The sequence below is a fragment of the Cebidichthys violaceus genome, unplaced genomic scaffold, assembly GCF_023349555.1.
Source record: "Cebidichthys violaceus isolate CVI_PGR_0920_01 unplaced genomic scaffold, fCebVio1.0.p SCAF_2, whole genome shotgun sequence".
NCBI lineage: Eukaryota > Metazoa > Chordata > Actinopteri > Perciformes > Stichaeidae > Cebidichthys > Cebidichthys violaceus.
Genome location: NW_027176372.1, coordinates 9,797,543 through 9,825,406, shown reverse-complemented (window position 1 = coordinate 9,825,406; position 27,864 = coordinate 9,797,543). Strand labels below are relative to the sequence as shown.

General features: G+C 46.5%; 1 protein-coding gene across 1 annotated transcript; it reads right to left on the bottom strand.

Annotated features, from left to right (window-relative positions):
- Positions 1-285: 285 nt before the first annotated feature.
- Positions 286-27,662, bottom strand: gpc4 (glypican 4). Its single transcript, XM_068714300.1, has 9 exons — positions 26,921-27,662; positions 8,226-8,384; positions 2,920-3,317; positions 2,423-2,588; positions 1,486-1,616; positions 1,243-1,389; positions 1,021-1,145; positions 711-883; positions 286-614 (listed from the first exon to the last, which is right to left on the bottom strand). The coding sequence occupies exons 1-9, from the start codon at positions 27,075-27,077 to the stop codon at positions 394-396; spliced, it is 1,677 nt and encodes a 558-aa protein (XP_068570401.1). The 5' UTR covers positions 27,078-27,662; the 3' UTR covers positions 286-393.
- Between the last annotated feature and the right edge of the window lie 202 nt (positions 27,663-27,864).

Sequence of the window (27,864 nt, the reverse complement as noted above, 5' to 3'; positions counted from 1 at the left end):
TATCAGATGGCGATCACCGAAGAAGGCACAAAAATGTATTATGAGATTAAACTGTCAAAATAAGACAATTGTATGACGTTTGTGTTGCTGCATGCAGAACCATAGTGGAGCTCCAACAGAGCCATAAGGAGTAAAGGCTTATCTGGGGGGAAAAAAAGGTGGATTTCTTGGGAAAAAAATTGTATTCCTGTACACTAATGTCCTTAAAAACATACAAATAATTAAAAGTGAAGTTATTGTAATATTAAGAAGAGTCTTCCCCCCCCCCCCCCCCCCCCCCCCAAATGGCGGACAGTCCAAGGTCCTGAAGGCAGTCTTTTTAAAGTCTCTGACAGTTTTCTCCTTCGCTCCGTCATTCCTGGTCGTTCTCTTCCTCTTCTTGCCCAGCCAGTTTTATCTCAAGTGGGGGGCGAGCAGGGCCAGGGCCACCCCGCAGAGCGCCAGCACCATGCTTCCCTTTGAGGCGACACCCCTGTCTGACGGACGTATGCTCTTCACCACCTGATCAACGACAGGTTTGTCGGGGTTCGGCGGAGTGGAGAAGTAGATGTCCGTGTCGCAGGGCGGAGAGTCGCAGCCGCTGCCGCTCTCCTCCCCTCCACTGCTATCCTCATCTAGAATATAAAAAATAAGACGACACGAGGGTCAGATGTGTTCAACTTGATTATTATGTCATGAAGAAAGTCGTAAAGAGCATCAACCATCCTCACCGTTGTCAATGGAGATGTCATTGCCGCTGTGTGCAGCTTTGAGCCAGCTCGTCATTTCCTTCAAAGCCGCAATCTGACTGCGAATCACAATGTCTGGCTTCGTTATGTCCACGTCCACGTCAGGGTTCGACACCTGATTGGCCAGGCCGTTGCCAATGACAACTGACTCGTACCTATGTGGAGTGAGAATCAATATCCAAGATGTTGGATTATTTTACGATACTTTAAAAGCAGTGAAATGTAGATTGTGTGTGTGTGTGTGTGTGTGTGTGTGTGTGTGTGTGTGTGTGTGTGTGTGTGTTCATCTTACCTGCTTTTTGCGGTTCCGTTCCAGCAGTCGTCCCCGGGTGCGATCCTCTCACCTGCACAAACGGTCTCTGGCAACGTGGACCAGAACTTTTTGGCATGTTTCAGCTTCTTCTTCACATCGTTTGTCTGCATTGGAAAAACAAACAAAAAAACGTCAGACTCAAAGACTTAAAGCAAAGCAGCAGGAGTGTGGTTGTGCTCTGGGTTTTTTCCTCGTCCTTACCAAGCGATCTAAACTAGTCCCAGCAGCGGTGGTGGGTCTAGCATCGGGACTGTAAGGGCGGAAGCGTCCGTTGAAGGGTGTATCTTTGATGGAGCGCGTGGAACGGAAGGCCATGCTTGGTTTGGGCTGCCCACATCCTTGGAAAACCTGACAGAAATGAACAAGTATCCAGTGAACTTAATGGAACCGAGCTCTTCATTTTCTTGACTTTCTTTATTTAAAATACTGTGAAATGATACTGACTTTCTGCGACACTTGCATGCTGTTCTCCTGCATGTTCATGATGGCATCTGAGATCTTCACGTCGATGGGATCCATGACAGACTCAAAATTAAAGGGACCTTCGAGCCTATCTGCTAGACTGAGCATGGCATCTGAAAAACAGAAGGTAAAATTAACAAGAGAACAAGAAATGGAATCATTGAGGAATCAGATGTTTTTTTTAAGGTTGATGTTACAAAGAAAGTGCCACTAGGGGGAAGCACATGCCCAAGAGGAGACGTTGAACCAGTGAACCTGGAGCCCTCAGACTATGGCAGAGTAAAGCTGCAGCACAGCGAGGAGGCGGCAGAAACCGGACGCCTCCACAGACAGTAGCAGTGTCAGCAGTCAGGAACGGACGCATTCAACGGTGGTATAGAAACCAGGAAATGTGTCTTGTCACGTGAGTCGTGTAGATTAAATATAACGAGGGGAACGGTGGATGTGCCCTGAACGTAATGAAACTGATCTGGCTCTGTGTTTACACAACACAGGAGCTGCATTCATCACAACATGTACAACTTGCACTACCCCTCCCTCTCTCTCTCTGCCTCGACTTATACAAGATGCTAAAGAATGAGGGACGTGTTTGTACAATTTCTTTATTTTTCTACAGTAAACACTGTGCTCTCTTTGTTAAATGTGTTCTTGCTGGTGCGCAATAAACCCACAAAATACACTGTAGAAATATGCATATATATTTCATCTAATTACCCCAATCCCATCATGTCACACTAGATTAGATCAAACTTTAATGATTTTTTTAGGGTGAAATGTGAGCACTGCAGTGGCATGTTTTAAAAGAACATGGATGCAGGGAGTTTAACAAATATGCTTTGCTGCCAAATCAAACACTCTCGGTCAGGTCGGTTTAATAACGGCTGCAGAAGACGTCCTTGATCGCACAACGGTCGCTTACCGAGGAAGTTGTTCCACTCGGTGTCCAGGTCGGCCTGGTTGGCCAGACACCCACGCAACACATTCAGACAGTAGTTCTGGCAGGGCTTCAGGGCCACTTGGCCCGAGCAGTAGGGACAGTACAACATCTTCATGGACGCTCGCACACAGCTGGGAGACGCACTGACCTGGAGGAGGCAGAGGGGGGCAGTTAGCAGCAGTTATTATTTCACCACAGCAGAACACTCATCCAAAAAAAAAAAAAAAAAAAAAAAGCATGACCATTAAATTTATAAGCCAACTCCAAAAACTCATCATTAATGAATCACTTGCTGCAGTGGAAAAACATGCTACACCAGAACAGTCAACGTGGCTTATGTTATCAGAGACGCTGTAACGGAGCGCAGACAGTTTTTACAAGAAAGATATGATCACAGAAGGGAGGGATGGAGAGAGCTTTCTGGAAAAAGCTGTCTTTGGTTTTTTTTAATCAAGGCTTCACAAGCACCTCTCACTTACCGTGGAAACTTTATTGACCACCTCCGGCATGAGCGTCAGGCCGCGCATGAAGGTGCGAGTGGCGACAAAGGCCCGCGTCAGCTGGACGCGGAGCTTGCGAGGTACGTCGCCGAAGGGCTGTAGCTGCTCCGTGTGCCGGCTGACGCAGTCCATATAGGCGTCGCTGAACTCGTACTGCACGTTGACCAGCCGGAACATCCTCTCCAGGAGGTCGGCCCAGAAGTCCGACAGCATGGAGTCCAGGTTGACGGCGCCGCTGCCGGACACGTAGTACCGCGTCAGGGCCTCGAAGAAGTTCTTGAACAGTTCGGCGTTCTGCACGTACATCATCCCGTAGGTTCGCACGAACATGTTGTGCAGCGAGACCTCTGCATTTTTCAAAAGCTCACGGAAAAACTCTGCGGGGGGGGGGGGGAGATGGGGGATTAGTGTGATGACTAAATGCTGAGGCTGACAGGGATCCAGAACAAACAATTTGACATTGTTAACATTTCATGCCCGTCTACAGGATTGATTTTAAAGATGGGACAAAGGAAATTGCATTCTATGATGGATAACATATTGCTTGGGACATTTACAGAGACTGAGATTTTATCGATCTGTAATTTAATAACTTCTGCTCATGAATTGGCTTGTTTGGGCACAGGAAATTAATTAGGAAACTAAACAGATTTTTGGCTTTCAGAAGCTGTGCCCGGGACGATGCCATCCACATTTGAAATCAGAACGATGGCTGTCCCCCTTCACCTGTGCGCTGACATTCTCCACTTCTCAACAGAAGCAGTTTGAGCATAAAATCTCAGATGAAAGGTAAAAGGAATGTATTGTGGCGAGCTGGACGTTTGGGAAATGAGGAGCTGAGAGGGGTGAAGCAGGAGGGGTGAAAGGTGGAGCCGGAGCATCTCCGTCAGGCTGAACAGAACGGGTCTGAGTATGGGAGTGGCGCTGCTCCTGGACCAGCAGACTTGCCATTCAGCGGGGACGTCTCTCCACATCAAGCCGCTTCAAACTGACCACCATCAATGGCATTTTTCCGTTGTCACATTCCATTTGCTTTCTTTTCTCCCGGCTTGTCCTGGACTGTCCTTCAGAGGCATTTTCAATAGGATTACTGAATAATGCGACCCCCCCCCCCCCCCCTCCCCTCCCATATATGGACCTGTACCCCCCCATCTAGCCCTGCATCTCCCTCCCTCCGCCGCTTTCACTTCATCAGTTCCTTCAGAGAGCTCTCTTCACTAGAGACAGGGAACAATGACCTACTTCATCCTGAAGAATGTCCATCACACACCCCCCTCACCGCTTTCCCCCACCCCCAATAATCCAGGCCCCCCTCTCCCACGGACACCCCCTCCTCAACCCCCCCTCAACTTTCTTAATCTGAACAAAATGAGAATTCCTCAGAGTCTCGGAAAAATGCTTCACCTTCAGTCTTGCGTGCATGCAAGCATACACTCACCCCCTTTCACTCAACTCCCCCCCCCCCCCCCCCCGATGCCCTGTGCGCACAAAACCTCTGTCCCACTGCAGATTCTCTGGGTGCCCTCTGCTTGGCTTTGAAATGTAAAGTTCCCATGCTCTCACAGAGGGAGTTACTAAACGTTCCCTGCCCCACACACACACACACACACACACACACACACACACACACACACACACACACACACACACACACACACACACACAAGTAGCGCTGTCACTTCCACTTCAGCCTGACACACTAAAAAGAAAAAATGAGGTAGGGGAGGGGTGAGGGCAGCTTGGGGCGGGTTAAGTTGAGGGCTTTTTTAACTCCAAATCCCCACTGTGTCGCCAAGGATACCGGAAACACTGCAACCCCTCCTTTTACCCCCCCCCCCAATCCAACACACACACACACACACACACACACACAAAGCCAGGGGAGAGGGCACCAAGTTCCACGCTCCATTGACAGAGATTAAAACAAAAGGTCCACCCCCACCCCTGGAATGTCATAGTAGCCACAAGTTTAAAGTCAGTGAAAGGAGACGGAGGAGGTGAGGAGGAGGAGGAGGCACGAAGACAACCCCAAACTTCTCAGTTCCTTTCTACAGTTTATTAGAGCGGTAATGCCTGTATGCTAAACAGATAAACCCTGTAATGAGTTTGGACAAACCCACTGGTAAAAAAAGAGAGCGGCCTGTGCAGGGTGTGTGTGTGTGTGTGTGTGAGAAAGAGAGAGAGAGAGAGAGAGAGAGAGAGAGAGAGAGAGAGAGTGGTGGCAGCGGGGGAAGGGGGGCTCTTCTTTGGCCCAAGCTGGGGGTCTTAAGTATGAGCAGCATTACACAGGCATCTTGCATTGTCATTAAAAACAGTTTATGACACGCAGCCGTCTGCCAGCAGGCCGAGGAGCTGAACAACTCCCTCATGATTTTTCCATTAAAAATGGTGCCTGTCGCTCCGCCAATGGTCTGAGGGAATCTGGGTGAAAGGTTACCCGGGAGAGAGCGTACGCTGTAGCAAAATGTAAGGGAGAAGGACAACTCCTGCCTCGGCGAGCGCTCGTCTCTCTCTCCTCTCTCCCTCCCAGCGCCCTGTCATCATTTCCACATGTTGCAGAGAAGGCCCTAAATTATAAGCGATGATCTGTCGGCCCGATCCATCATGGGAACAGAGGAGCTGACCGATTCTCCTCCCACTCCTTCCCTCCCACTTCCTCCTCTAAGAGGAGCTCCCTCTTCCCCTACCCCCCACCCCTGTCCCTATAAACTCTGCTCCTCCCAATCCCAGCCCAGGCAGTAATTGCATCCTATTTGTGCCAATTAGTCCCTGCGCTTCTCCCTTTTCTTATGGGATGAGATTCTGTCCCTCCTGCTGTTGGACTTCAGAGCATTCGGATGGATGCCTCTTGTTGTACGTGTGTGTGTGTGTGTGTGTGTGTCTGGAGAGAAGGGGCCTTAATCCATGTGCTTAAATCCCAGACATAGGCTTGCTCTGCTGGACGGGGTCAGTGCAGTGGGACAGACAGACTGAGGCCAGGACAAACACACAGAGGGGAGAACTATTCCTGGCCCTGGTCTTAATTGTCCATGACTCCTAGCTCCAGGCGCATGATGAGAGCCGGCCTAATCGCATACACCACTTCCTGAGTTTGTTAGTGTGTGAGCAGCACGTTGTTGTGTCTGTCTTTGTGTACGGTCGCAGCTGTGTTTACGCACACATGCACCATCACTGCAACAGGCCGGCATCGTCGTCATCACGACAGCCCTCCTCGGTAACAGTAAATACAAAAAGGTTCACTTCCTGTGCCAGTTTCACCGGCGGGAAGTGCCGCCTTCAGGGCGTCTCGACGTGACAACAGGAAATAATAGGAGGGCAACCCGAGACCTGTCACCGTATACAGCGAGAGAGACGGTCTAATGTCCCAGATGGAAGAGAGCACAGCAGGCCTTTGTAAAGAGATCCCACATCTAACAGTCCAGAGACAGCAGCAACCTGGGAGGGGGGGGGGGGGGGGGGGGGGGGGTCACTGTCAGCTCGAGGACTGGGCCCTCTTGGTCAGATAGCTGACCCTACAGCCATTGTCTCTGTACAACTTTTGCGTGATTCGCCTGATGTAATGTTTGTGTTACGACAACATCTCAACTAACATCTTACAAGAAAGACCGACCGAAAACAGTAACAGTATTTAAAGGAAACATCATATATACACCTGGGTAAACCAGTTACAACAGCCACAATGAAGTTTGACAGAGAGGTTATTTTTTATGGTTATGTAAAATAAAATTGTCAAGTCAACTGTGTTTCCAGTATCAGTTACTCAAAATCAAAGAGCGAGAACTCCTTTCTAGTCTTGCCATCTCTCTCAGCAGGAACACATCCATTTTTAAACGTGCAGACAGTAAAAACGTCACCGCCTGCAGCCTCAACAGACCAAATGCAAAGCAGCTACAAGAAATGTAGTTATTCAACCTGGAAATCGCCCTCTTTCTCTCCGTCTTATTGCAACAAGTACTGCTACGTTCTCAGAACATGAACAACATGAACGTACTACGGTAGAGGGAGGAAAGTTTGAATTTGTTGCAACTGTATAAGACCAATTTAATGAGTTACCTAGTTAAATAAATAGGCAATGTAGAAACATTATCTACATAGATTTGGTATTTCTGATACATAATTTGACCAAAATGTAGAGCTAAAGTTATTATTCTCTTAATGGATTGACAGAAAATATATATCAAATAACCATGTAATAACCATTTAAGTTTACTGGATTCTGCTACAAAAATGCTAATATTTTCAGATTTCTTTGTCTTCAGTAAACTGACGATCCCAGGTTGAATTGTGTGAGAAAGCAGCAGGGACATGAGGAGAGCGTGGAGGTCAGAAACAAGCACAGGCACATTAAAGTGACCAACATGATGAACAGCGAGACATTGCGTGTGATTGAAAGAGAAAGGAAGGTCTGAGGGGCAAAAGAGAGGAGGTTTTTTGGGAGAGCGGGGCATGAGATGGGGACAAAGGGGCAGTAAGAGAGGAGGAAAAGAGGGGTGGGACAGCCCAAGCAGCCACTGCATTCCGACACGTCACATTCCTGTTCACATCTGGCTGCAATACACTCGTTACAGACTATTCCTCGCTCCCCTTTCACGGACACATAAGATCTGAAGGTATCTGACTGGCATACGCACAGGCACGCATGTGTACAAACAAACAGAGAAACTCATCAAACCCACGCACATAACCGTCAACATTCCAATGTATTCAGAAACTTGAAAGTCTATCGGCCAATCTTCTTCTCCTTCTCCGGCAGAGCTGCAGCGGTGACACGGTCGGCTGGCTGAGGGTAGTCAAAGCTGTCCCGCTCCCTCGGTGACTCAGCACTGTTACATGTTCCCATGAGCTCCCACCCTCAGAAAGGGGAAACCTGATCCCAATATTTACAGGCACACAGGCACACAGGCACACAGGCACACACACACACACACACACACACACACACACACACACACACACACAGAGGAACAGGAAGTACAGAGAAGACTAAATCTGAAGATGTGTGTGGTCCGTCTGGAAGCGTGCACGTCTCTCTGGAGAGAGAGGGAAAGCAGCGGGGGGGGGCTGAGACGTTGAGAGACAGGTGGACGGGCCGACGGACACAGACTGAGTGTCTCCGCCCGGGGCAGTGCACTGGCAGGTGGAAGCGTCTGTCAAAAACGCCAGTGCTGCCGTGGAGCGGGGGCACAATGTAGTCTGAAAAGTGGCTGGCGTGCTCGTGTGTGTGTGTGTGTGTGTGTGTGTGTGTGTGTGTGTGTGTGTGTGTGTGTGTGTGTGTGTGTGCTTACTGTCAAAGTGGTCGTGCCGCTGTCTGAAGGTGGATTGTAGGTTGGTGCTAAGCCTGGAGACGGGAGCTTTGATCTCCGTGTGGCTCTGCTGGCTCAGCTTCTCCTCCATCTCCAGCGTGCAGCAGGAGAAACCCTGCGGACACACTTTCAACGGGGCTCCTGGAAGAGACGAGGAGAACACACACACACACACACACACACACACACACACACACACACACACACATTAGACACAGGAAGCTGTCAACACAAGTCACGTAAACACAGAAGAAGACCAAGACCAAACCTGTTTCGAGCAGTAGGCCTCTAAAAGGTGAATCCATTTAAATGATATTGATACTTTAAGATCCATTCAGAATCTTCACACCTGCAGAATGGCCGTTAGCGTGTGCGAGGCTATCAATTAACTGAGCTGACTTTAGTGGATATTTGAATTGTTTGAAACACACAAGTGTATCGATCATTAACACCATTCCTTGTTTTTTGTCCGGGATGAAACCTTTTCCGCTACTGAGTAACAACTTCACCCCCTCACCAAATCAAACGCACCTTGGCTGTGAAAACCCCCTTAACTGCACTTAAGTGGATTAATTGCAACACTCAGCCCAGAGCAGTCTTTAGCCGGCCACTTTATAGAGCGCTGCTCTTATCCTGGCACTTCCCCGTCCTGATTGATAGTTCAGTGCTGCAGCGTTCTCTGAGTGCTGTGTCCTTCTAAAACACAGACTTTTAAGAGGAGAGGATTAGCTCTTCGCCCACTTTGCTGGTAAGAAGGCCGACTCCAGCCATGTGAACATCGAGGCAGGTAAATGTTTTTGTAAAGGGTTTTCTTCTCTTTTTCTGGCTTTGCGTTAAGCAGATTTTCTATGATTTCCATGTGACCTCAGATGTCTGACTGACACGTGATCCATAGTGGAATTAGTGATGCTGTCTCTTTTTTGTAATGCTTACTTTGTAAACAGCAGAGAACCTCCTGCTGGAAACAGTGTAAAGCTGAAGGCTTAAGTGTCCCTCGCATGCCAGAGAGGAAAGATGTGAAGTGTTTTTCTTCAGCGTAGTCAGACAAATGTTCTGAAAATGCTCACGTAGACAGAGAACTTGTAACTGTTTAAACATTCTCAAACACATCTGCATTCTTGGACCGAGCCGAATGAACTCAACCCAACTTGCTCTGAGCTTTTACTGCGCTGATATATCTAAATACGCTCTTTGATAAAACAGAAAACTTTGTCAAAAGTGAGTTTAACATCCAATTAGAAAAGGAGGGTCAGGGGAGGACGAATGCAAAGTCGCAGCTGCAATAATGTTTTGTTTTAAACGTGGCTGTTGGAGTTTGGGAGAACACAGGGATCCTTTCACTGCATCTAGGAACCAGTGGCCTGTTTGGTTTTCCCCACCAGGTCGTGCTCACTGACGCAGGTTACTGCTACTAGAGCAGCTAATGTCACACACAGACCGGAGCTTTAAGATCACCTGAGATGTTTTCCAGCATTTATTCATCCCGGACTAATTGAGCCTTAAGAGATCGTGCCGACTTTCCACATAGTGTGTGCAGTGAAACGCGTTGTGTACCTTGAAATGCATCAGCGTTTAGAAACTCCTATGATTGTTATCAATAACCGTGAATATCTTCCTGCTCTTTCTTTAATTTGTTCCATCCTGATTTTCTTCTGTGAATTGTTTGGTTAAATAAATAAATCCAAGCAACTTTCTCCAAGTGACAACAAAAAGGCAGGAAGTACCTTCCATCCGAACTACAAGCGTGGGCATGTGTTCTATTGGTGAGAGGATTTGGTAAAGCTCACTTCCTTTTATCACTTCCAGCTTCGTGAGCATTAACCGTGAATTCTCTCTATTCCATTACTTTTTATTGCTGGTTTTTGGTTACGGTTGCTGCAGTTCCTCTGGTTTGGTCGTCAGTATTCGACCGTGGCATTTTTCTGTTACCTTCACTGTTTAATATGTCGCCATAACAACCTGAGCCATGTGGATCTGTTCCTCTCTGACATCTTGAGGTTGTTTTCGTTGTTTTGGTGCATGTAATACAAACGCCCCTCCACCTCGATTAGAAAAACAGGACCTTGCTTTGATGACTACTGTTACTTTACACATGTACACCTTTAGATAGATACAGAAAAAAAAACATGTTTAGATGAAGCTCCCTGTAGCTTTAAGAGTCTGACGGGTGCCTCAGCACACTGAACAGTTCAACTGAAGAAAACGACGTGTTTGCTTCTTTAGAATAGTAGCTTGAATGTTGAATGATCAAACTGCAGCGTCAGAAGTGACTCACAGCAACACAATCATGTAAACAGGGCACCAGAGGGAGGGATGCACCCTGGCGCCATAAACTGGACCCCTCCGTCTGGGATCAAGTCCAAATAAGCCTCAAGTCACTCCTTCTCTCGCAGTCCTCTCCCCAAAACTCATCCCTCTCTCTCCAACCCACACCCAGTCCACCCGACCCCCCCTCCTATATGCATATACACACACTCACACATACCCAGGCACAGTTGGCAGCCCCTACCCAAACATATTCACACATCACATCACTGCTCAACACATGGCTCTTTGTACAGGCATGATTGGAGGCGAGCGAACACACACACACACACACACACACACACACACACACACACACACACACACACACACACACACACACACACACACACACACACACACACACACACACACACACACACACACACGACTTTTAGGTGAGACAGCCATCCAGTCTCTCCTCCAGCGGGGCCCCCTGCTTGCCCACAGCACAGGCGTACAATCAAAAGGGCTATATCCACATGGAAAATAGCCCCAGTTACCAAAGTACACAAATAAAAGTGAGATGGTCAATATTTCACAGGAATGTCTGCACAAATGTCACATTGTTAGCTCAAAGGATTAAGTCTCTGAAAACTGAAGATTCTTAGCTAATGCATACTTTGTGAAAACATCTTGGCAGCCAATTTCTCAAACCACCGGCTGGAAAAAAAAAACCGGCCTGCTGGAACACAAGGGAGCGAATAGTTAACGGGAACAGTTCGATCCTATAAAACTCCACATCACGCCGGACTGTGCGTGACGCGTTACCGCCTCACTATTTCACAATGAGCCCGGTCAGTGCGTCAGTCATTTCTCCACCGTGAATAGTCTTTGTGTGACGGCTGAACTGGCTCTCGGTTGCCGTACGGAGCTCCTTGTGGTGGTGGTGGTGGGGGGGGCTCTCACCCCTCCAGCTTGCCGAGCACTTTTAAGATGCAACAAGACGCAGAGACAGAGCCCTGTTCAAGTGTCGTTCAGGAGAGGAAAACTGCCATTTATGGTGGTCAAAACAAGAGAGCAGCATCTTGTAAACAAACATGTGACTGTGTGTCATGGCATTCATCAGCTCCCCGCCGCCTCCCTGCCTTCCCTTTGTGGGGAGACCACCATCCCCTTTTTAAATGGCTCATAAAATAAGTCACTTCCCTCTGACATTGTCCTGCCTCTCAAACTCTGTTCTCAGAGGAAGGATGGTGGGGGAGGGGAAAACGCCTCACAGACAAAAACCAGATTAGACACCTCACCGCCCCCTCTGCCTGCCATCATGTGCCCCTGAACCAGACGGACCTCAGGGTGTCCCCCCCCTTGCACGCGCACACACGCACACACACACACACACCACCCCTGCAGGCTTAACCAGTGAGGTCAGGGGTTAACAGCCCCTCCTCTGAGAGAGGTCCTGTCCTCTGACCCCCCCCCCGTCCGCCAGCCAGCACATCCACAACACACAGTAACTCAGCCCCCAATCACTCCAATAATAACACCACCAACACACATACCGGCAATTAAGAGCCAAAATAGTCGCAAACACATGCAAAAAATATAAACGGAAAACCTTAACATATGGCTCCAATCCAAAGTCATAAAAGTCCCCCCAAGGATTATTTCTGTACCCTTGTGAACTCGGGACGTCACTGAATCTGCTCAGGGAGCCGAGGAGGCCACGGGGGTACCGCATGTCACCAACCATTCGCCCACGTCTGTCACTAATTGGAGCCTGGTGGTCTGCGACTGAATCCGAACCGCCGAGCTTTCCGGCTTTATTTGTAAATAATGAAGTGATAAACTGTATGCTGCTCATAGTCTATGTACATACTAATTCAATCCCAGCGGAATGCAGGTAATTGGAGACGGTGAATACTGGGGCGATTTCATTTCAATGCAGGAAGAGAAAAGAAAAACGTGTGAACATATTCCAAGTCGGTCTGATTGATCTCCAAATGTCCGGCGTATAAAATCCAGCCCCAAACACACTCAGCATTGTGAAGTATGCAAAGCAACACTTATAGATACAGAGGTGGACTATTAATGGGAATATTATGCTCTCTGCTGTAACATGTAAAGGAGAGCGTTGCCAGTCTACTGAGCATTACTCACAGACTGTTGTAAATGTGCGCGCCCTGCAGCCATAACATTCTCCTCTTGCTTCTCACCTCTGTCTAGGGTGTAATTATCCAGGGGGGGGGGGGGGGGTTATGGGATTGGTTTAGTGCCATTTGTTGGATAACTTTCTGTTTTGCGTCCCATCCCATCATACACAATCACATGAGCTCATCCCGCGGCCTTTTGAGGAGCCTATGATGCTGCTTTTTAAGTTTGACTTACGTGCGTAGTGTCTTATGAGTACAGTTGGCCTGACGCGAAGCCGCAGATGAAAAGAGTGATTAAAAGGCTGCGCATTTCATTTCCAAAATCACAGCATTCGCCGTCAAAGCAAAAAGTCATTCCATTCTTAAATTCTTTCCTGTTGCAGCATGTTGTCAAATCACCACTTTCTTTTTGTTCTCCCTTTCATCTGCAAGGACTCTACAGTTAAGGCTGCTATTTGGATTCTTTTTTTTAATTTATTTTTTAGAATTTCTTTACACATTAGTCGAGCAAAAATGCCATTCATCCATTTCGGAGAAGCTTTTCCAATTAGTTTCTCATCGAGCAATTCAATGTGTCAAACTATTCTGACGACTTAGTCCCCTCAATAAACGAATCAAATGAAGTCATTTTACAGCAAAAGTCTCAAAATGTTTCGCTTTCATCAGCGTTCAGCAATGGCCTTGGAAAAGGCAGCGTTTTGTTCAGAAGGACGGATGATTTTGGAATTAAACCCACACATCTATTCAACGATGGAATAAATGTTTTCACGGCATAATTGGGGCTGGGTTTAGCAAGGGGAATCTCCCGCATGAGAGCAGCCTAGTGCTGTAAAAAATAAAATGTGCAAAAGTCAAACTTTAAAGGGAGGAAAATACAGTCTCTGAGCCACCAGTGTCCTGTTCTTGAACAGACTTTTCACAGTTTACAGTGAGGAGAAGTGCTCTTGTACAATATGATATTTCCCCCCATGTTACAAGAAGACCTTTAACTAGGCAAGCTGACTAAGAGCTCCGTGTTATTTACAACCTGGAGGAGGTGCTGGGGGGGGGGGGGGGTTTACAAACATCCACACATTCACGTCTGGCTGCTGCTCCGTACAACCGCAGACTCTTGCTCAAAGGCATTATGCCAGCAGGACTAAGGAGGGAGGAGAGTGGGTCTCGATCGCCTTTCCCTTTCAGATTTTATTTTCGAGTGATGTCAACCTAATCATTACTTAACAGCAGTGAGTGCATTCAAATAGTTACTAAGAGGTCAACTTTTCAGATTTCTCAAGTAGAAATCAAACTAAATGTTCTGCGGAGTCAAAAATAAAAAATTTGTTATACGGCATTATGTGGAATTTCACAATGAAAAGTGAGAATGTCCAAACCGTGTAATAGAGAGCAAAACCACTGACCGTAACATAAAAATACATTTAGAAGCCAGGATAAATATATAAATATAACTGAGCTACGGCAGAACAAACCGCTAAAGGGGGAAAAGGTTCAACGACATTATGCTGTAAGCGGAAACCATCATTAGAGACCGGACTGGTCATATGGAGATAATCAGGGCAGGGCGATGCTTCCACCTCTCTGTGTCTACACGTCAGCCTCTAACAAAAATAGAGTCATGACAAGTTTACAGCACTTTTGGCAAAACCAGTAATACCTGGAATGTGCTTGCATGGGACTTTTGAGTCCGACTAGTATTAGAAATGGTTGGTAACGACGCCAACCCCATTTCTTTGCTCCAACGCGTTTCACTTGACTGCTGCTCAGTGTGTCCGAGCAGAACTGAAGTGGAAAGCTAAAGGACAGACGGGTGAAGCTGTTACAGCAGTGGATTGACAGAGTAATGAATGTTACTTTCTCCATCTCTGAGGCATTAATCACAGAGTCTGATAACCAGCTCTGTCCCTCAGAGATGCCAGGTGCCACGTCTGCGGTGTACTCCACAACACACACACACACACACACACACACACACACACACACACACACACACACACACACACACACACACACACACACACACACACACACACACACACACACACACACCTCGCTGGGAGTGGCACCAGTGTTCTATCGTGGAGCTCCAGCTGACCCATGACTCAGACATTACACCACTCTCATAACCAGCGTAAAGCCTGTAAAGGATGTAACCAAAGTGGGCGACGGCTTTAAACATTTTAAGTTAAGCAGTAAACTCTTTTACAGGGCTTGTTTGAAAATTGCGACCAGAACATCTGCATGTTTGCCTCAATAAAAAAAGTGCCTGCCTCAGTTTGTTCTGGTGCTGCCAATTGGACTCATTGTTGCATGCTGTATTTGTTGGTAAGTTTTGGAGCCCACTTGCTGTATTCTATTGCGGCTGCAGCAGCATAGTTTCCCCCATGAGGATCCCCGTGCTCATCTAATGCACACTGAACATTGAAGTTCAATAAATCACAAGGTTGACGTTATGTACAACAGTACAGTGATAGAGAGCAGCTGAGTCCCATAAAACAAAAGACACAGCTGAACAGTAAGATAGGCCTGTGTGTGACTCAATACATACTGTATACTAAACACAGATTGTAGTGTACAGATAGTATCCAGTTACATTCCTTCTTATTATCACTACACATCTGCTTATTGTTCATTTTGCACATTCATTCATCTTTGAGCAATTCTGTACTTTGCATTCTGACTGTGTCCAATGACAACAAACTTGAATCTAACCTAAATCTTAACTAATAAAAATGCTTTTGAATCTGTTAGTATTCATCATGCAGCTTTGATACAGTAGTTTGTCACTCAGCTTGTAGTCAGCTGACCAGACAGCATCCCTGCCTCACATGATGAGTCATGACACCGATGCTGATTCGACCCACGACTCAGCATCAAACAGTGAAGTGTTAAGAGGTTAACTCAAAAGAACAATGGCCTAGACCCTCGTTAACGTCCATAAACAACGGGAGGAAGCCTCTCGGTGGTGGTGAGCTCGGGAAACGTCAGTCATGTGCGAGATTTACTCCACTTAGAACAATGCTCAGCATCCATTTATGAGGCAGGAAGTTTTGGTTTAGGGGAGTACTCTCTGGAGTGAATGTTCTCAGCTGCCAGCCACAGGGCTTTGGATAATGTCTTAGCAAAATGATGTTTCCTTGAATAAATCAGGGATTTAAATCTCCTCCGCAATACAGCTGTCAAAACACCAAACTGCCAAAATGTACTTGTCACACGGCATGACTGTGATGAGAGAGAAAGTTACGTCTGCTGCTGCACGAGGCTCATTACGATCTCCGTGTCTCATCGTACTCCGCTGCTACAGAACAACTTGAAATAGGCCGTTTGTCATTCAGAGGGAGAAATTGTCACATTAAAATGTTTGTCCGTGCTAAATCCTCCGCATTTGGATTGTGAATTATTTTCTAAAAAGGCACACAATCCCACATACAAAGCCCACACTGGGATCTGTAAACCTGAGCCCTCGGCCACCAGAGTCCATTTCTGATTACTAAACCAGTCTGGGCCTCTGGCCAATTAAAACTCTCCATTTGTGAACATTCCAAAACGCTGTCATCCATGAACATTTACCCAGAAGCCCCTGGGGAGATTCCACAACATTGCCCCGGCCTCTCGCTCTGTCTGTTTCCCTCTCCCGTCCCGGCCCTGCATCTCCGGCTTTGTCTCCCCACACAAAAGCTCCCTGCCGACACCACTTCCCAGGTCACTGCTTTGTCAGGGTTTCAACTGGCTCCAGCACCTCCCCGAGTACGGTTAACAAGTCAGGAACCAAATTCCAACTGCTGGGGCAGCGCTCAAAAGTTCACCTGCCACACAAACCTCTCGCGGTCAAAGAACAATCTGGTGGACTGTGTTCGACTCTGACCTCTTGTGTAGGAGACGTGAAACTATTTCCATGAAGTCTCTTGATAGCAATAGGTGGATATTACACCTGCCGAAATATCTTGATACCAGAACTGATACCGCGGCAAAAGCCTAAAACAACGGGAAAAGTAATGGAATTTTTTTCCCCTGTTTTTTATTCATTTAGATCAGTTCTTTACATGGTCACATCTCTCCACCTTCACATATCACACTGCTGCTTATAAAAGGTTAAACATTCAGCTATTTTGTCGAGTTGCCTTATCGTGAAATGCTCCAAGTGAATTTAAGCTCCCTCTGGTAAGGGCTGATGCAGTGTATAGCCTAGGGCTTTTATTGTGAAAGGTAAGAACAGAGAGAGTGAAGCTGTACAGCGCTGCCGTTGACACGTTGCTAGGGATGAAGAGTTTGCCGTCTTGGTTCAGACTCCAGAGCCTCTGCGTTATTATTTTATTACCTTCATAAGTATAGGTGCACCTAATAACCCTCAGCTGCAGAACTTTATTCTGCTTTGTTGACAAGTTGTGTAACACTTGACATGAGTAACACTCATGTGAAGGGCAAGGTTCATGTGTTAGCCAAAAAGCCCACAGAGCTACAGCTCACCACCTACATAATGAAGACAAAACACTATTCTGGAGAGAATATTTAATGAAAGCATATCAAAGGTCAGAGTTAAAGTGAGAAAACAAGCCATTAGATGAGAGGAGAGGCCAGAACAGGGTGGTAATTCAGTCAGAAATGCCACAAGCTAAAGTGGGCATTAAGCATCTTGGTACACAGTACAACACGGTTTTCTTACTTGACGGTACACATTTGGCCTAAAACAAGTACTGAGGTCTGCAAGAGGTCAAGAAGTACGCAAAGCACAGCGAAGAAATGGGATCGTAAAAATAAAAGGTCACACTCAACACTTGTGCAGGCTCCGTCTGGAACTATGAGAAAGCTGGAGGCCATGATTCATGTTAGATTCGAGGAATTCCTACTTCAAACAGAAGTGGCCTGTTTTTCCCGGAGGTGATTGAATTTGAGCCACTTTCATAACTCGCTCCACACAAACTTTCAGCAACTTTTTTTGACTTTCTTCTGGTAAACACGGCAACTACTGGCAATTGGCTCGACTGCCATTCGGACCTGTGCAAGCTTTGCCGTTCAGCCAGATGGTTCTGACATACATCAAATATATGGGCTATAGATTCAGACACAAAGGAAATACAACAGGAACAAAAAATCTTTCTTTCATACCATCACTCAACTTGGAATCTTTTCTAAACAGGACCTATCAGAGGTGATTCACGGCAGTGATTCAACAGCTGGTCTAATCTTCCACCCTCTCCACGTATGTCTTTAAGGTTATGTGCCTTTTGATGAGCCGCAGAGCTCCAGTGTTTGATGCTTTTACTACAGATTCCACCTTTCGCCTGCTCTGTGTGTGTGTGTGTGTGTGTGTGTGTGTGTGTGTGTGTGTGTGTGTGTGTGTGTGTGTTTCGTGCGAGCAAGGAAATGTGAGTGAGTGAAAGAGAGAGCGAGACTGTGTTGTGTTTAAGATTTGCAGAGACAGGCGGAGGTTTTGCAGACAAACCGAGAGGACAAGTTACAGCACAGCGTGATTATCAAGAGGAGAAGAAAGGGGGGGAAGAGACACAAAAGACCTTCCTGGCTTGTCCCTCTACATCAGCCCCCCGTCTTTTCCACTGACTCATGGCACACAAATGAAAACACATTTTAAAGCAGAAGATTGGAAAAAAATAAAAAAAATTAAATCTTTGCTTAAGGCCAAGTGCTTTACCATGGGACCCTGCACAAACACCGTCGTGCTGTGGGAGAAACGGACTACTGTTGAGTGTACAAATGGGTCCTCTCTGAGGTGCGCTTCATACACTGCTCCAGAGCCATAAGCGCCGGCAAGTTTCAAAAAAACAAAACCCCGACACCCTATCCTCCATCTCCACATAAAAAAAGAATTAAAAAAAAATCCAGCTATATTGAAACATACGAGAGCCTTTAAAAGGACTTGACACACAAACAATACATTTCATCGCTGCCGGTAAAAAGCCGGCGAACCCCTCTTAAGGACAGGGAGCTCTTTGACAATGTTTATAACAGACATCCAAAAGCAGCTGAAGTCCACCAGATGTTGAGGCAGGACGGGGGCCCCGACGAAGCCCCCCCAGGCAGAATGAGGTCAGGTACAAGATCAGGTTTCTGGAAGCTCAAAGCTGCAAAAGGGCAACAAAGATTCTGATATACCTGTTGGGCCTTACGAAACTGGACACCCGCGGAGGCGGTGGGAAGAGAACCACTCATCGCAGACCGTCAAAGGGCCTGGAAAGTCTAAACCTAGTGGTACAATGGTCTAATGGGCCTCAGTCATGGATGCTCAGTCCGCTCCGTATGGTGTGCGCTGAATGTGTCGATAAATCAAAGTTGCTTGCCATTCCTATGATGTACAATATTGGCGAGATGACTCCCACATAACTGCATTTTTTCTTTCTGCCAGCAAAAAAAGAGAAAAGAAAAAAGGCGCTCTCAAAACACACTAACCAAATTTGCTGCTTTTTGGAGCTCTCATTTAACAAACTATTTGATGCTTTCATGTGTGGGTTCTTTTTCCCCCTCCCTCCCTTATCGGCCCTCAGCCAGCAGGACGTCTGCCATTGTTTTCTTCATGTTTCAAATTTGACTTCTGATGACCTGCTTCTAACACATATCATCAACTCATCAGTCAAAATCACAGAGCTGTGTGAAGCAGCCAAAGATCTGCCTTTGCTTGTTTTTCTTTAACAGAAGAAAAATATTTTTAAAAAGTATTGAAGAAAGAAAAAAAAGGGGGGGGGGGGGGGGGGGGGGGGGGGTTTGATCTCAAATAATACAATTTATATGAAAATAAACGAGAGCGAGCAAATATTAGGAAAACTATTAAGCTAGCTGCAGTTTGGAGAAATGAGCTAAGTGTGAGTGACTTCCTCATCAGTGGGATTCTTGATGGAGGCCTTGGGAGTAATTAGCAGGGATTACAGCTCGGCTGGCCAGCACCCAGCTCTGGGGTTCCAGCCCAAACACCCAGGCAAGTCCCTGGCTCCGCTCCCTCACCGCTCTCCCTAACCACACGGGCCTTTGGCGAGGCACACAAATCCTAATGATGATCACGACTATCAACGCGGACATCCATCCCGCTGTGGCTTCGCGGGGAAATCAATAAACCTTGGTTGAGTTACACCTACATCGCGGCCGCCAGCCAGTTACGCGGTTAGATGGCTTCAGCGAGTGAGCGGAGCCGTCATGGTGTCGGGCGAGGGGGCTTCACGCTCCACCCTTGCAGTTTGGGATCAGAGTCCGCGGACCCCTTTGGCCACACTCCTCACAGCTGAGTGACACCAGCACCAAGGCGGCATTCAATATCAGAGGAACAAAAAAAATAAAAAGTACTCCACCAAGCATCGACTGGACAAAAGGGACTTTAGCAGCAAGAGGAGCTGAACGATGGAGAGAGGGTGAGGTGGGAGATGGGGAACAGTATGTGTGATAAAAGTCACTGATATACTAACGTCACCTCATCAAACACTGTGTATGAGAGCTAGATTTGAAATATTTTCATGTTGCATGTGGCATTTCATCCTATATAAAGTTATGGGGAAGTCAAATGCTCTTCTGTACTTGGTATTAGAGGTAAAGACGTGTTATTACTGCCTCATTAACATTTAGAACTGATAGCAAAGTAGTGTGTTCACAAGAGACCTGGTCTAGTTTTGGCATGTGCATCATCTGAAAGTGAATGACAAAATGTAAAAAGCAGACACTAGACAGGAGAGGTAGATGGGCTTAAAGGAGCACGGGAGCAGGATACCAGCAAACCACCGGCGATGGTGAAAGAGAGAGGAGATCACCCAGGGATGACGGAGAAAGCAAAGATCGGGCATGAAACTCAACCTCCCAGAGAAGCTGCTGAAGACTGAGCGCGGGGAGATGAAAATGAACCGATATGTCAGTCTGGACGGGGACGGCGGGTAACAGCGAGCAAACAGGACGTGTTAACAAGGAGTTTCAGGGGGTCGCCGCCCCCCACTCAAAGTACGGCACACCACAGAGCCAGATCAGGATTTCTCACAGCCAGTGTCAGACGAGGACACGCACACATCCTCCAAAACGATACCGTTGAGTTTAACTGCGGCCACTCGAGCCCAAAAAAAATGTGCTGTGGGGCCCTTCAGTTAAAACCTCGTATTGTGTCAGGCAGACCCGGGTGCTCATAGGCTGTATGTACATGCCTGTATGACTGGGCCACGATGAGTCACAGCGCATGCATGCTTCCAGTTACCTCCCCAGATTCCCTAAGCCTGTGTCACACACACACACACACACACACACACACACACACACACACACACACACACACACACACACACACACACACACACACACACACACACACACACACACACACACACACACACACACACACACACGGCTCCTGCCTGGCCCACCATTTCTCCCAGATACACTGTTAAACTTGCTCCGGTACAAAACTCTTTCCTGTCAGTCAAACCCTCCTCCCCTCCCCTCCCCTCTTTCTCTGCGTGCCTCGGTCTGTCTCTCCGGCTTGCTCTTTGTTGCCGTGTGTTCCCAGCTCCGGGGCTGCCTGTGTGCGGGTCTTGGTGGTCCGGTGTGGAATGTGGTGAGAAGGGGGTGGGGGGGTGGTGGAGGCAGGCCGGCCTAAAAGAGGGGTGCTCAATTGTTCCCACACACAGCATCCACCCCCCACTGATCTGTCGCTCACTTGGCCATTATAGGGGGGGGGGGGGGGGGGGGGGGCAAAGGATGCAGAGAGATGGAATTACGGACGCTCAGTCGACACACGCACACACCGCTATTGAATTGATGCTACACTTGGAGCATACTAAATGAGTTTAAGAGGTTAACTTAAGATTCCACATTCCTTCACGTTACAGAAGAGCACCAGAACGGGGTGCAGAATGGATCCATGCAACAACAACACAAGGTAGTGTGAGTACCATTCTTTAAATAAAGAATGCTGTGATAAGCCGACGACGAGGCAGCGGTGGCAGGCAGAGCAGAAAGAGACACCGAGAGCTCCCCTGATCTCAGAGCTGCTACGCCGCGATTGCAGAAGGTTGATAAGAGCGGGCGAGTTACCGCAGAGCTGGCAGGCACGTTTAGCTGCCCCCCACCCCCCGGTACACAACACCTCCACCTCATGATACCTAAACTCAATTATCCTGAAGGCTCGACAAACAGCTAGGGAAGGGACGTCCCGCACACACGGGGCCCAGAGCAACAGGAACCACCACATTATCACTGCTGTTAACGGATCTCCAGGGACACCACCAGAGGCTCACTATGCATCCGTTGACCAGCCTTCCAGTTTCCTGGAACTATGAAATGTGGCAACATCAATCAGAATAATATGTCCTGCCCTTTGAATTAAAAATATGACGTGCATCACAGTCCAGGAGCTCTGCCCTTATTCTTGTAAAGCAGATGCAGGCAAAACAAGAACGAAAGTCAGCAATGAAGGCTGAGATGAATGTGTTTTGCTATTTTAGATTCTACTGATGATGATGAAGTGAAACCACAGAAAGACTTTCATTTGAACATCTAGAAGAAAAAAAGGCAAGTGAAAGTAAGCGCTTCAATGGTCTGAAGGTAAGAAGTACTTCCCTTCACTCAGTAATGTTATCAGCGATTACAGTGCATGCTTTGGCTTTAATGCAGGGTGCTTTTTTTAATCTAACACACACACACACACACACACACACACACACACACACACACACACACACATTAATGTTTGTACAACTCAGTCCTTTTGGAACAAGACAAACTTTTTAATTTTGACTCAAATTAACCACGGAGCCATTCCTATGACTTATAAAGTACATGTTCACACGTTTAACTCCTCACCACCATGTGCTGCTGTAATGGTTCTAAATAAAGGTTCTAAACCTCATCTCGTGGATAGTTCGGCTGCTCGTCAATCAGGCCTGCTTTTGTAGATCCACCGTTGGCTGTGACCACGCCTGTGGGTGGAACTAAGACGAATTATTCAATGACACACCTGAATCTTTTTGATCCCGTTCTATGTGGCAAGAAACCAGTTTGGGCTCGAAACATCTTTCATGTACTAATTGAGGAAGAGGAAAAGGAGCATTTCCCAGTTCAGATTTGGGGATTTTCAAGATTTGTGTTTCGACACAGGTTTTTTAAAAATGACTTTACACACACTTTACACACCTTATACTTCTTTTGCCATATATAATACTCCTACTTTATATCGCCTGTTTGCAAAGATAGATCTCGACATCTCGACTAGATGCGACTACACAAGGCTCCTCAGTGTCACTGTGCTTCTCTAGGAAAACATCACTTTACTTGACCGTTAAAGCGTCGTTCAATCCCAGCGACCACATAAACTCCTCTCTGTCTGCATGTTCAGCTAACTAACAGACTGGTTTTGGACTCTTGACCTCGCAGACTGCAGGAACAGGAGGGAGCCGTATGCTTACAACAGATAGTGTAAATAATTACAAACACAATGCACTAATTATGAAAAGCTTACAATTGGGTTCCTCTAAGCTGCTTTGCGTGTTTTTTATTTTTCCGTTTGGGAATGCAACAACTATTACAGAGACAGTTATTCTGTAATCTTCCCGAGGCAATTTTTAAAATGAGAGGAAATTAAAGCTAATCACTAAGCGCAGCGCTGTAGCGATCCTTAATGATAAGACCTGCAAAGTGTTTCACATAAAACAAAGAGGGCCGTTGGAGTTTTATGGGGTTGACCTTGAGAGTGGCTCAGACACTTGGCTGCTGGTTTATTAGTTAATTATTACAGGCGTTAAAATACCAGCCCACAGAGCCACTCAAATATTGGTCTTTGAGCTATAAACGCTCCTGCAGACCGAGCGTGCTCCAGTTCCCTCGCTCTTATCTTATCTGCCCGAATGTCGCTGCAATAACACAAGCTGTTATTTCCCCAAAAAACTTTACGGTACCGGCCGAGGAGGGAAGGAACGTCTCGCCGAGAGGCCAACGCACTGAGGTCATGCACGCTTTGAGTTTCAGCCATATTGCGCTGAACTGATTACGAGCCGGGGGGGGGGGGGGGGGGGGTAAAACGACCCTCTTCTCTTTGATCCGTGCCATTGTTCCATACCTGAAGCATGACATCAGGCCCAACAGCCAGAGTAAACCAAAACAGATTTTTGCTTGAAGGGCTGCAACCAAAAGAAGAGAGGCTGGAAGCGCAGCGTCCTGTAGCCTCTGACATGGCAGACACCGATCTGGTCAGTGTTAACTGCTCTGTATTCGGGGAGGGGACACACACACACACACACACACACACCTTTAAGCATTTATCACAGTATCAAATATAACTGTTAGGAAAAATAATCACCAGCTACTATTAGCAGATAAGTTCAGAGAGTAAAACCACCGTTTACATTCCGTATAATTACCGACATTATTTATGTGTCATCATTAGTGCTGCGAGCTCCATTTATTACCCATTTAGGTGAGGTATTCAACCACAGGCCCTAAACAAATCATCCTGCAGCAGACAAGAAACTTGGGGAATGAGTTCTTGAACCGCTTCCACATGAGCAGTAAAAGATTGATACCATGGGATCGACAAGGAATTCGCCAACTGAGCCCGCCGTTCCTCTGCATCACTCAATTTGGCCTGTGCGAAAGCAATCAGGGTTTCCATTTGACTTTTTACTGCATTAAAAATCTTTATTGAATCTCAAATCTGGCTGTGGCCGAGTCCTTCGGTAATATGAATGGCAACAAACATTCTTATCTCCGCGCTGCCAACAATAACACAAGATGTCTGTGGTTCTGAGAGGCGAGGGTTGAATCCTGGGCCTCCAATAACACTCATATTCCACCAGTCTGAGTTATGATGCGCGTATCAAAGGAGGTAAACACGTCAAAAAAGTTCCCCCCCGTGACAACTGGCAAAGATACTGTGTAATTTTCAAAGTATGTCTTCTCGGCAGCAGAAGTCTGCACAGTTATGATTCACGTCAGAAGGGCCCATTATTTTGGTAGAGATGTTCACATCGCAACCAAGAGTCTCGTGTGGAGCAACATTAATTCCCTGCCACTTGTGCATCCTGTATTCAGTCTTTCAACTTCTGCAGATGTTAGAAGTGGAACTAACTTCTCCGATCTTTGATTATTAACTGTTGAAGCTAAAACTCTGGAGGTAATTAATGTTCTGCGACTTCATATCCGGTACAATTTAAACACAGACTGTGTTATAAGAAGAAGGGAATCAATGTTTGGAGTTTGACCCATCACAAAATGGAGAAGTGATGCTCTGACAAACACGACTGGAGTTCAATCAGACTGCACATCTGGAGCCATTTCTCCCCAGCAACACGGAGCAGTTTCGAGAGCGCGGGGCTTCCGTGTGTACGTTCTTCTGCTTTCTGGAGACCCTCGGCTCTCTTTAATGACAGTAGACCATTTTGCTTTCTATGGATCAATTATCTCAGTCTCCTCCGACGACAAAGAGCTGCTCACTGAGGTCGGCCCGGCCTAAGGCCCAGACATACACCGGGAATCTATTGTAAAAGGAAAAGGCACGTGTATGGAGCACAGAAACCTGCACAATATAAACTGCCTTCATACACATCCGTCTTTCAAAAACCCAGAGATGCAAGACAATTAAGTCCGACCAACGCAGACATGTTGGGGTACTCTCAATGACGTTTAGCATCACAAAGACATACAGGCAGAAAACAAAAGGTCCTATAGACTCGTGTGAAATGCTGGGGGGAGAAAAAATAAGTCCTCGGCTCCTTTGACAGTTACGTCCGACTCAAATTGTAATGAGCCATTGTCAACAGAAAAAAAAAAAAAAGACAGTGTGAACATCCTCTTACTATGCAAAGTAAACTAATAAAAGGACATTGGTACAATAAAGAGGACACATACAAATTGGTCACCCTTGTCAAGAAGAAATTACGCTGTGAACACTTTGGCCAAAAGCTGAAAAAAAATATGAACGTGGGAAAGACTGAGGAGAAAAAGTTAATTATTAAGTCCACTGAGATAAACCTGCACTGGGACATTACTTTTAAAGAAAAGGAGGAAAACATGACAGCGGCCATACGTGGACGACCTACTTCTGTCATTTTAAACAAATGACAAGGTGAAGCCGCTGCAAAACTGGCAACCAAACCGGACGGAACGTAGAGGTTTCGAATATATGCGCACATATTCATTTTAGCCACCGTATAAATGAAAAGGAAATGAGAAAAGGAAGGGATTTAAAGTATGCAGAGCACAGTGGAATTTCAAGCCCCCAACCCCCTTCCCCTGTCTCCCCTTCAAGTCTTCACTGTGACCCCCCCCGTAAGTTTCCATCACTTGGGTTTAACTCGTGATTAGCTGAATTGATTTGCCTTCTCACCTCTTTGTCTGTCTATCTATAGCAACACAGCAGCTCCTTTATTTATTAAACCATTGGTGCATAACATCCTGTCGTGTAGACTAGAGGCAAATGTAGAAGTACAACGTGTGCCTACACAGAAAATGTGAAAACCACAAAATCTACTAACCTGGGGAGAGAGGGAGAGGGAGAGAGAGAGGTGGGGGGGGGGGGGGGGGTGTCAAACGCCTTGTTCAAAAAGCACAGGACTTGTTTACTGACTCACTGCAGGCTGCCTGCACTTCACAACCATAGGAGTCTCTGCTGAGGAAGCCTGGAAATAAACACAGGCCTGGCTTCTTTCAGCCCTGTGTTGATTATACCTCTTTATTGTTATGAATTACCTACAAGTATTTCCTAAATGAGGACTATATTTAAACAGTGGAGCACTTTTCAGCCTGAAGAATGCGTCCCACAAATGTTTCACTGCCCCCCACACACACACAACTTCACAATGTACTGTAAGTTTTAACACATGAAAAAAAGAGAAAAGGCCTCATGTCTGCATGATTAACCATGTTTCCATATAGACGTTGACAGAAGCACAAACTGTCCATGTACACGAGTGACAGTTTAACTGTTCTCTACTTGTTCATGTCGCTGACTCCTGAACTTTATGGCATTTTTTTTTTTTATAAGATTTGGTCAACAAGAAAACCATCTGGAGAAAACTATTTTTTTAAAGAGTTATGACTTTAAACAGCCAACTGTCTCCACTGTATTTGAGACGATAACAATGGTACTGCATTAAGACCTTTACCCAGGCCCGCATTATGCATTATGCTAACGCTGCTAGCTTTAAAAAAAAGAAAAAAGAAAAGTTCTCATTAGCCTAAGGACCACCGGGGGACTTCTCCAGGACCCACGGGGGGTCCCCGGCCCCCACTTTGGGAACCACATGCTCCGGACTACAGTATTTTAAGGTTTTAAAAAGCCAAAAAAATATAACAACTAAAATAACTCACCGTTGACTCCTTTGTTGGGGACATCGTTGACGTTGAAGCCTTTGGAGCTGTACGCGGCACGGACGTCGTTGCAGTTTTTCAACTTTTGCTCCGCAGTCATGGACACAGACAACACGACCAGCGTGCTGACTACACACAGCACCGACACAAGCTTCATGGTGCGGCAGTAACAACAAGAAGCTACAAAGTTACCAGCACAAAAAAAGGATTAAAAAAATATATATATAATATATATATAAAGTCGCTCAGGTGTGTGTAGCCTATCACAAAGTTTCAGCGACTCCCACGCCGAAGTTTCCTCATGGAGCCGCTTCAGCTCAACAGATACTTCATTCACAGCTCTGAGGCTGAAACAACTGTGGAGGGAGGAGAAAAAAAACACACCGAAAATAACTCAAACGTCGTCCGTTTAAAAGCACTGGTGTGTTCTCTAAATGTCGAGTTCCAGACTCAATAGAGAAAAACACGAAAAAAAAGAAACAAAACTATAGTTTTAAAACATGGAAAAAGTTTTTTTTTTCTTCAACTGCAGGCAAGAATCTGCACACTGCTGCTTCACGACTTCGACGACAGTTTAAACCACGGGAGGAGAGTGAGACGGTGGAAAGTGGCTCCTTTTTCTGCTTCCTTTCCTTTATTTTCTCGCTCTCTTTTCCAAACTTGAGGCCGTGGTTTTCTGCAGGACAGGACGCTGGACTGTACGCTGGTCGAACTGGGATCCAGATGCGAGCAGAAAACCCTAGTGGACACCCAGGAATGAGTGCAAGTTCCGGGGACAAAGACCTGGAAAACAGGAACACCAGGGGTGGAGCATGGAGCAGGGACTTCAAAACCTGCCTCTCTCCTTCTATAAAGTCTAGACTAGTGGAAACAGGCGGAAACCCACGGTTCTGAAAAGTGAAGCCAATGCAGAAGTGCCTTAAGTTTAGATTTGTTTTTTAAAT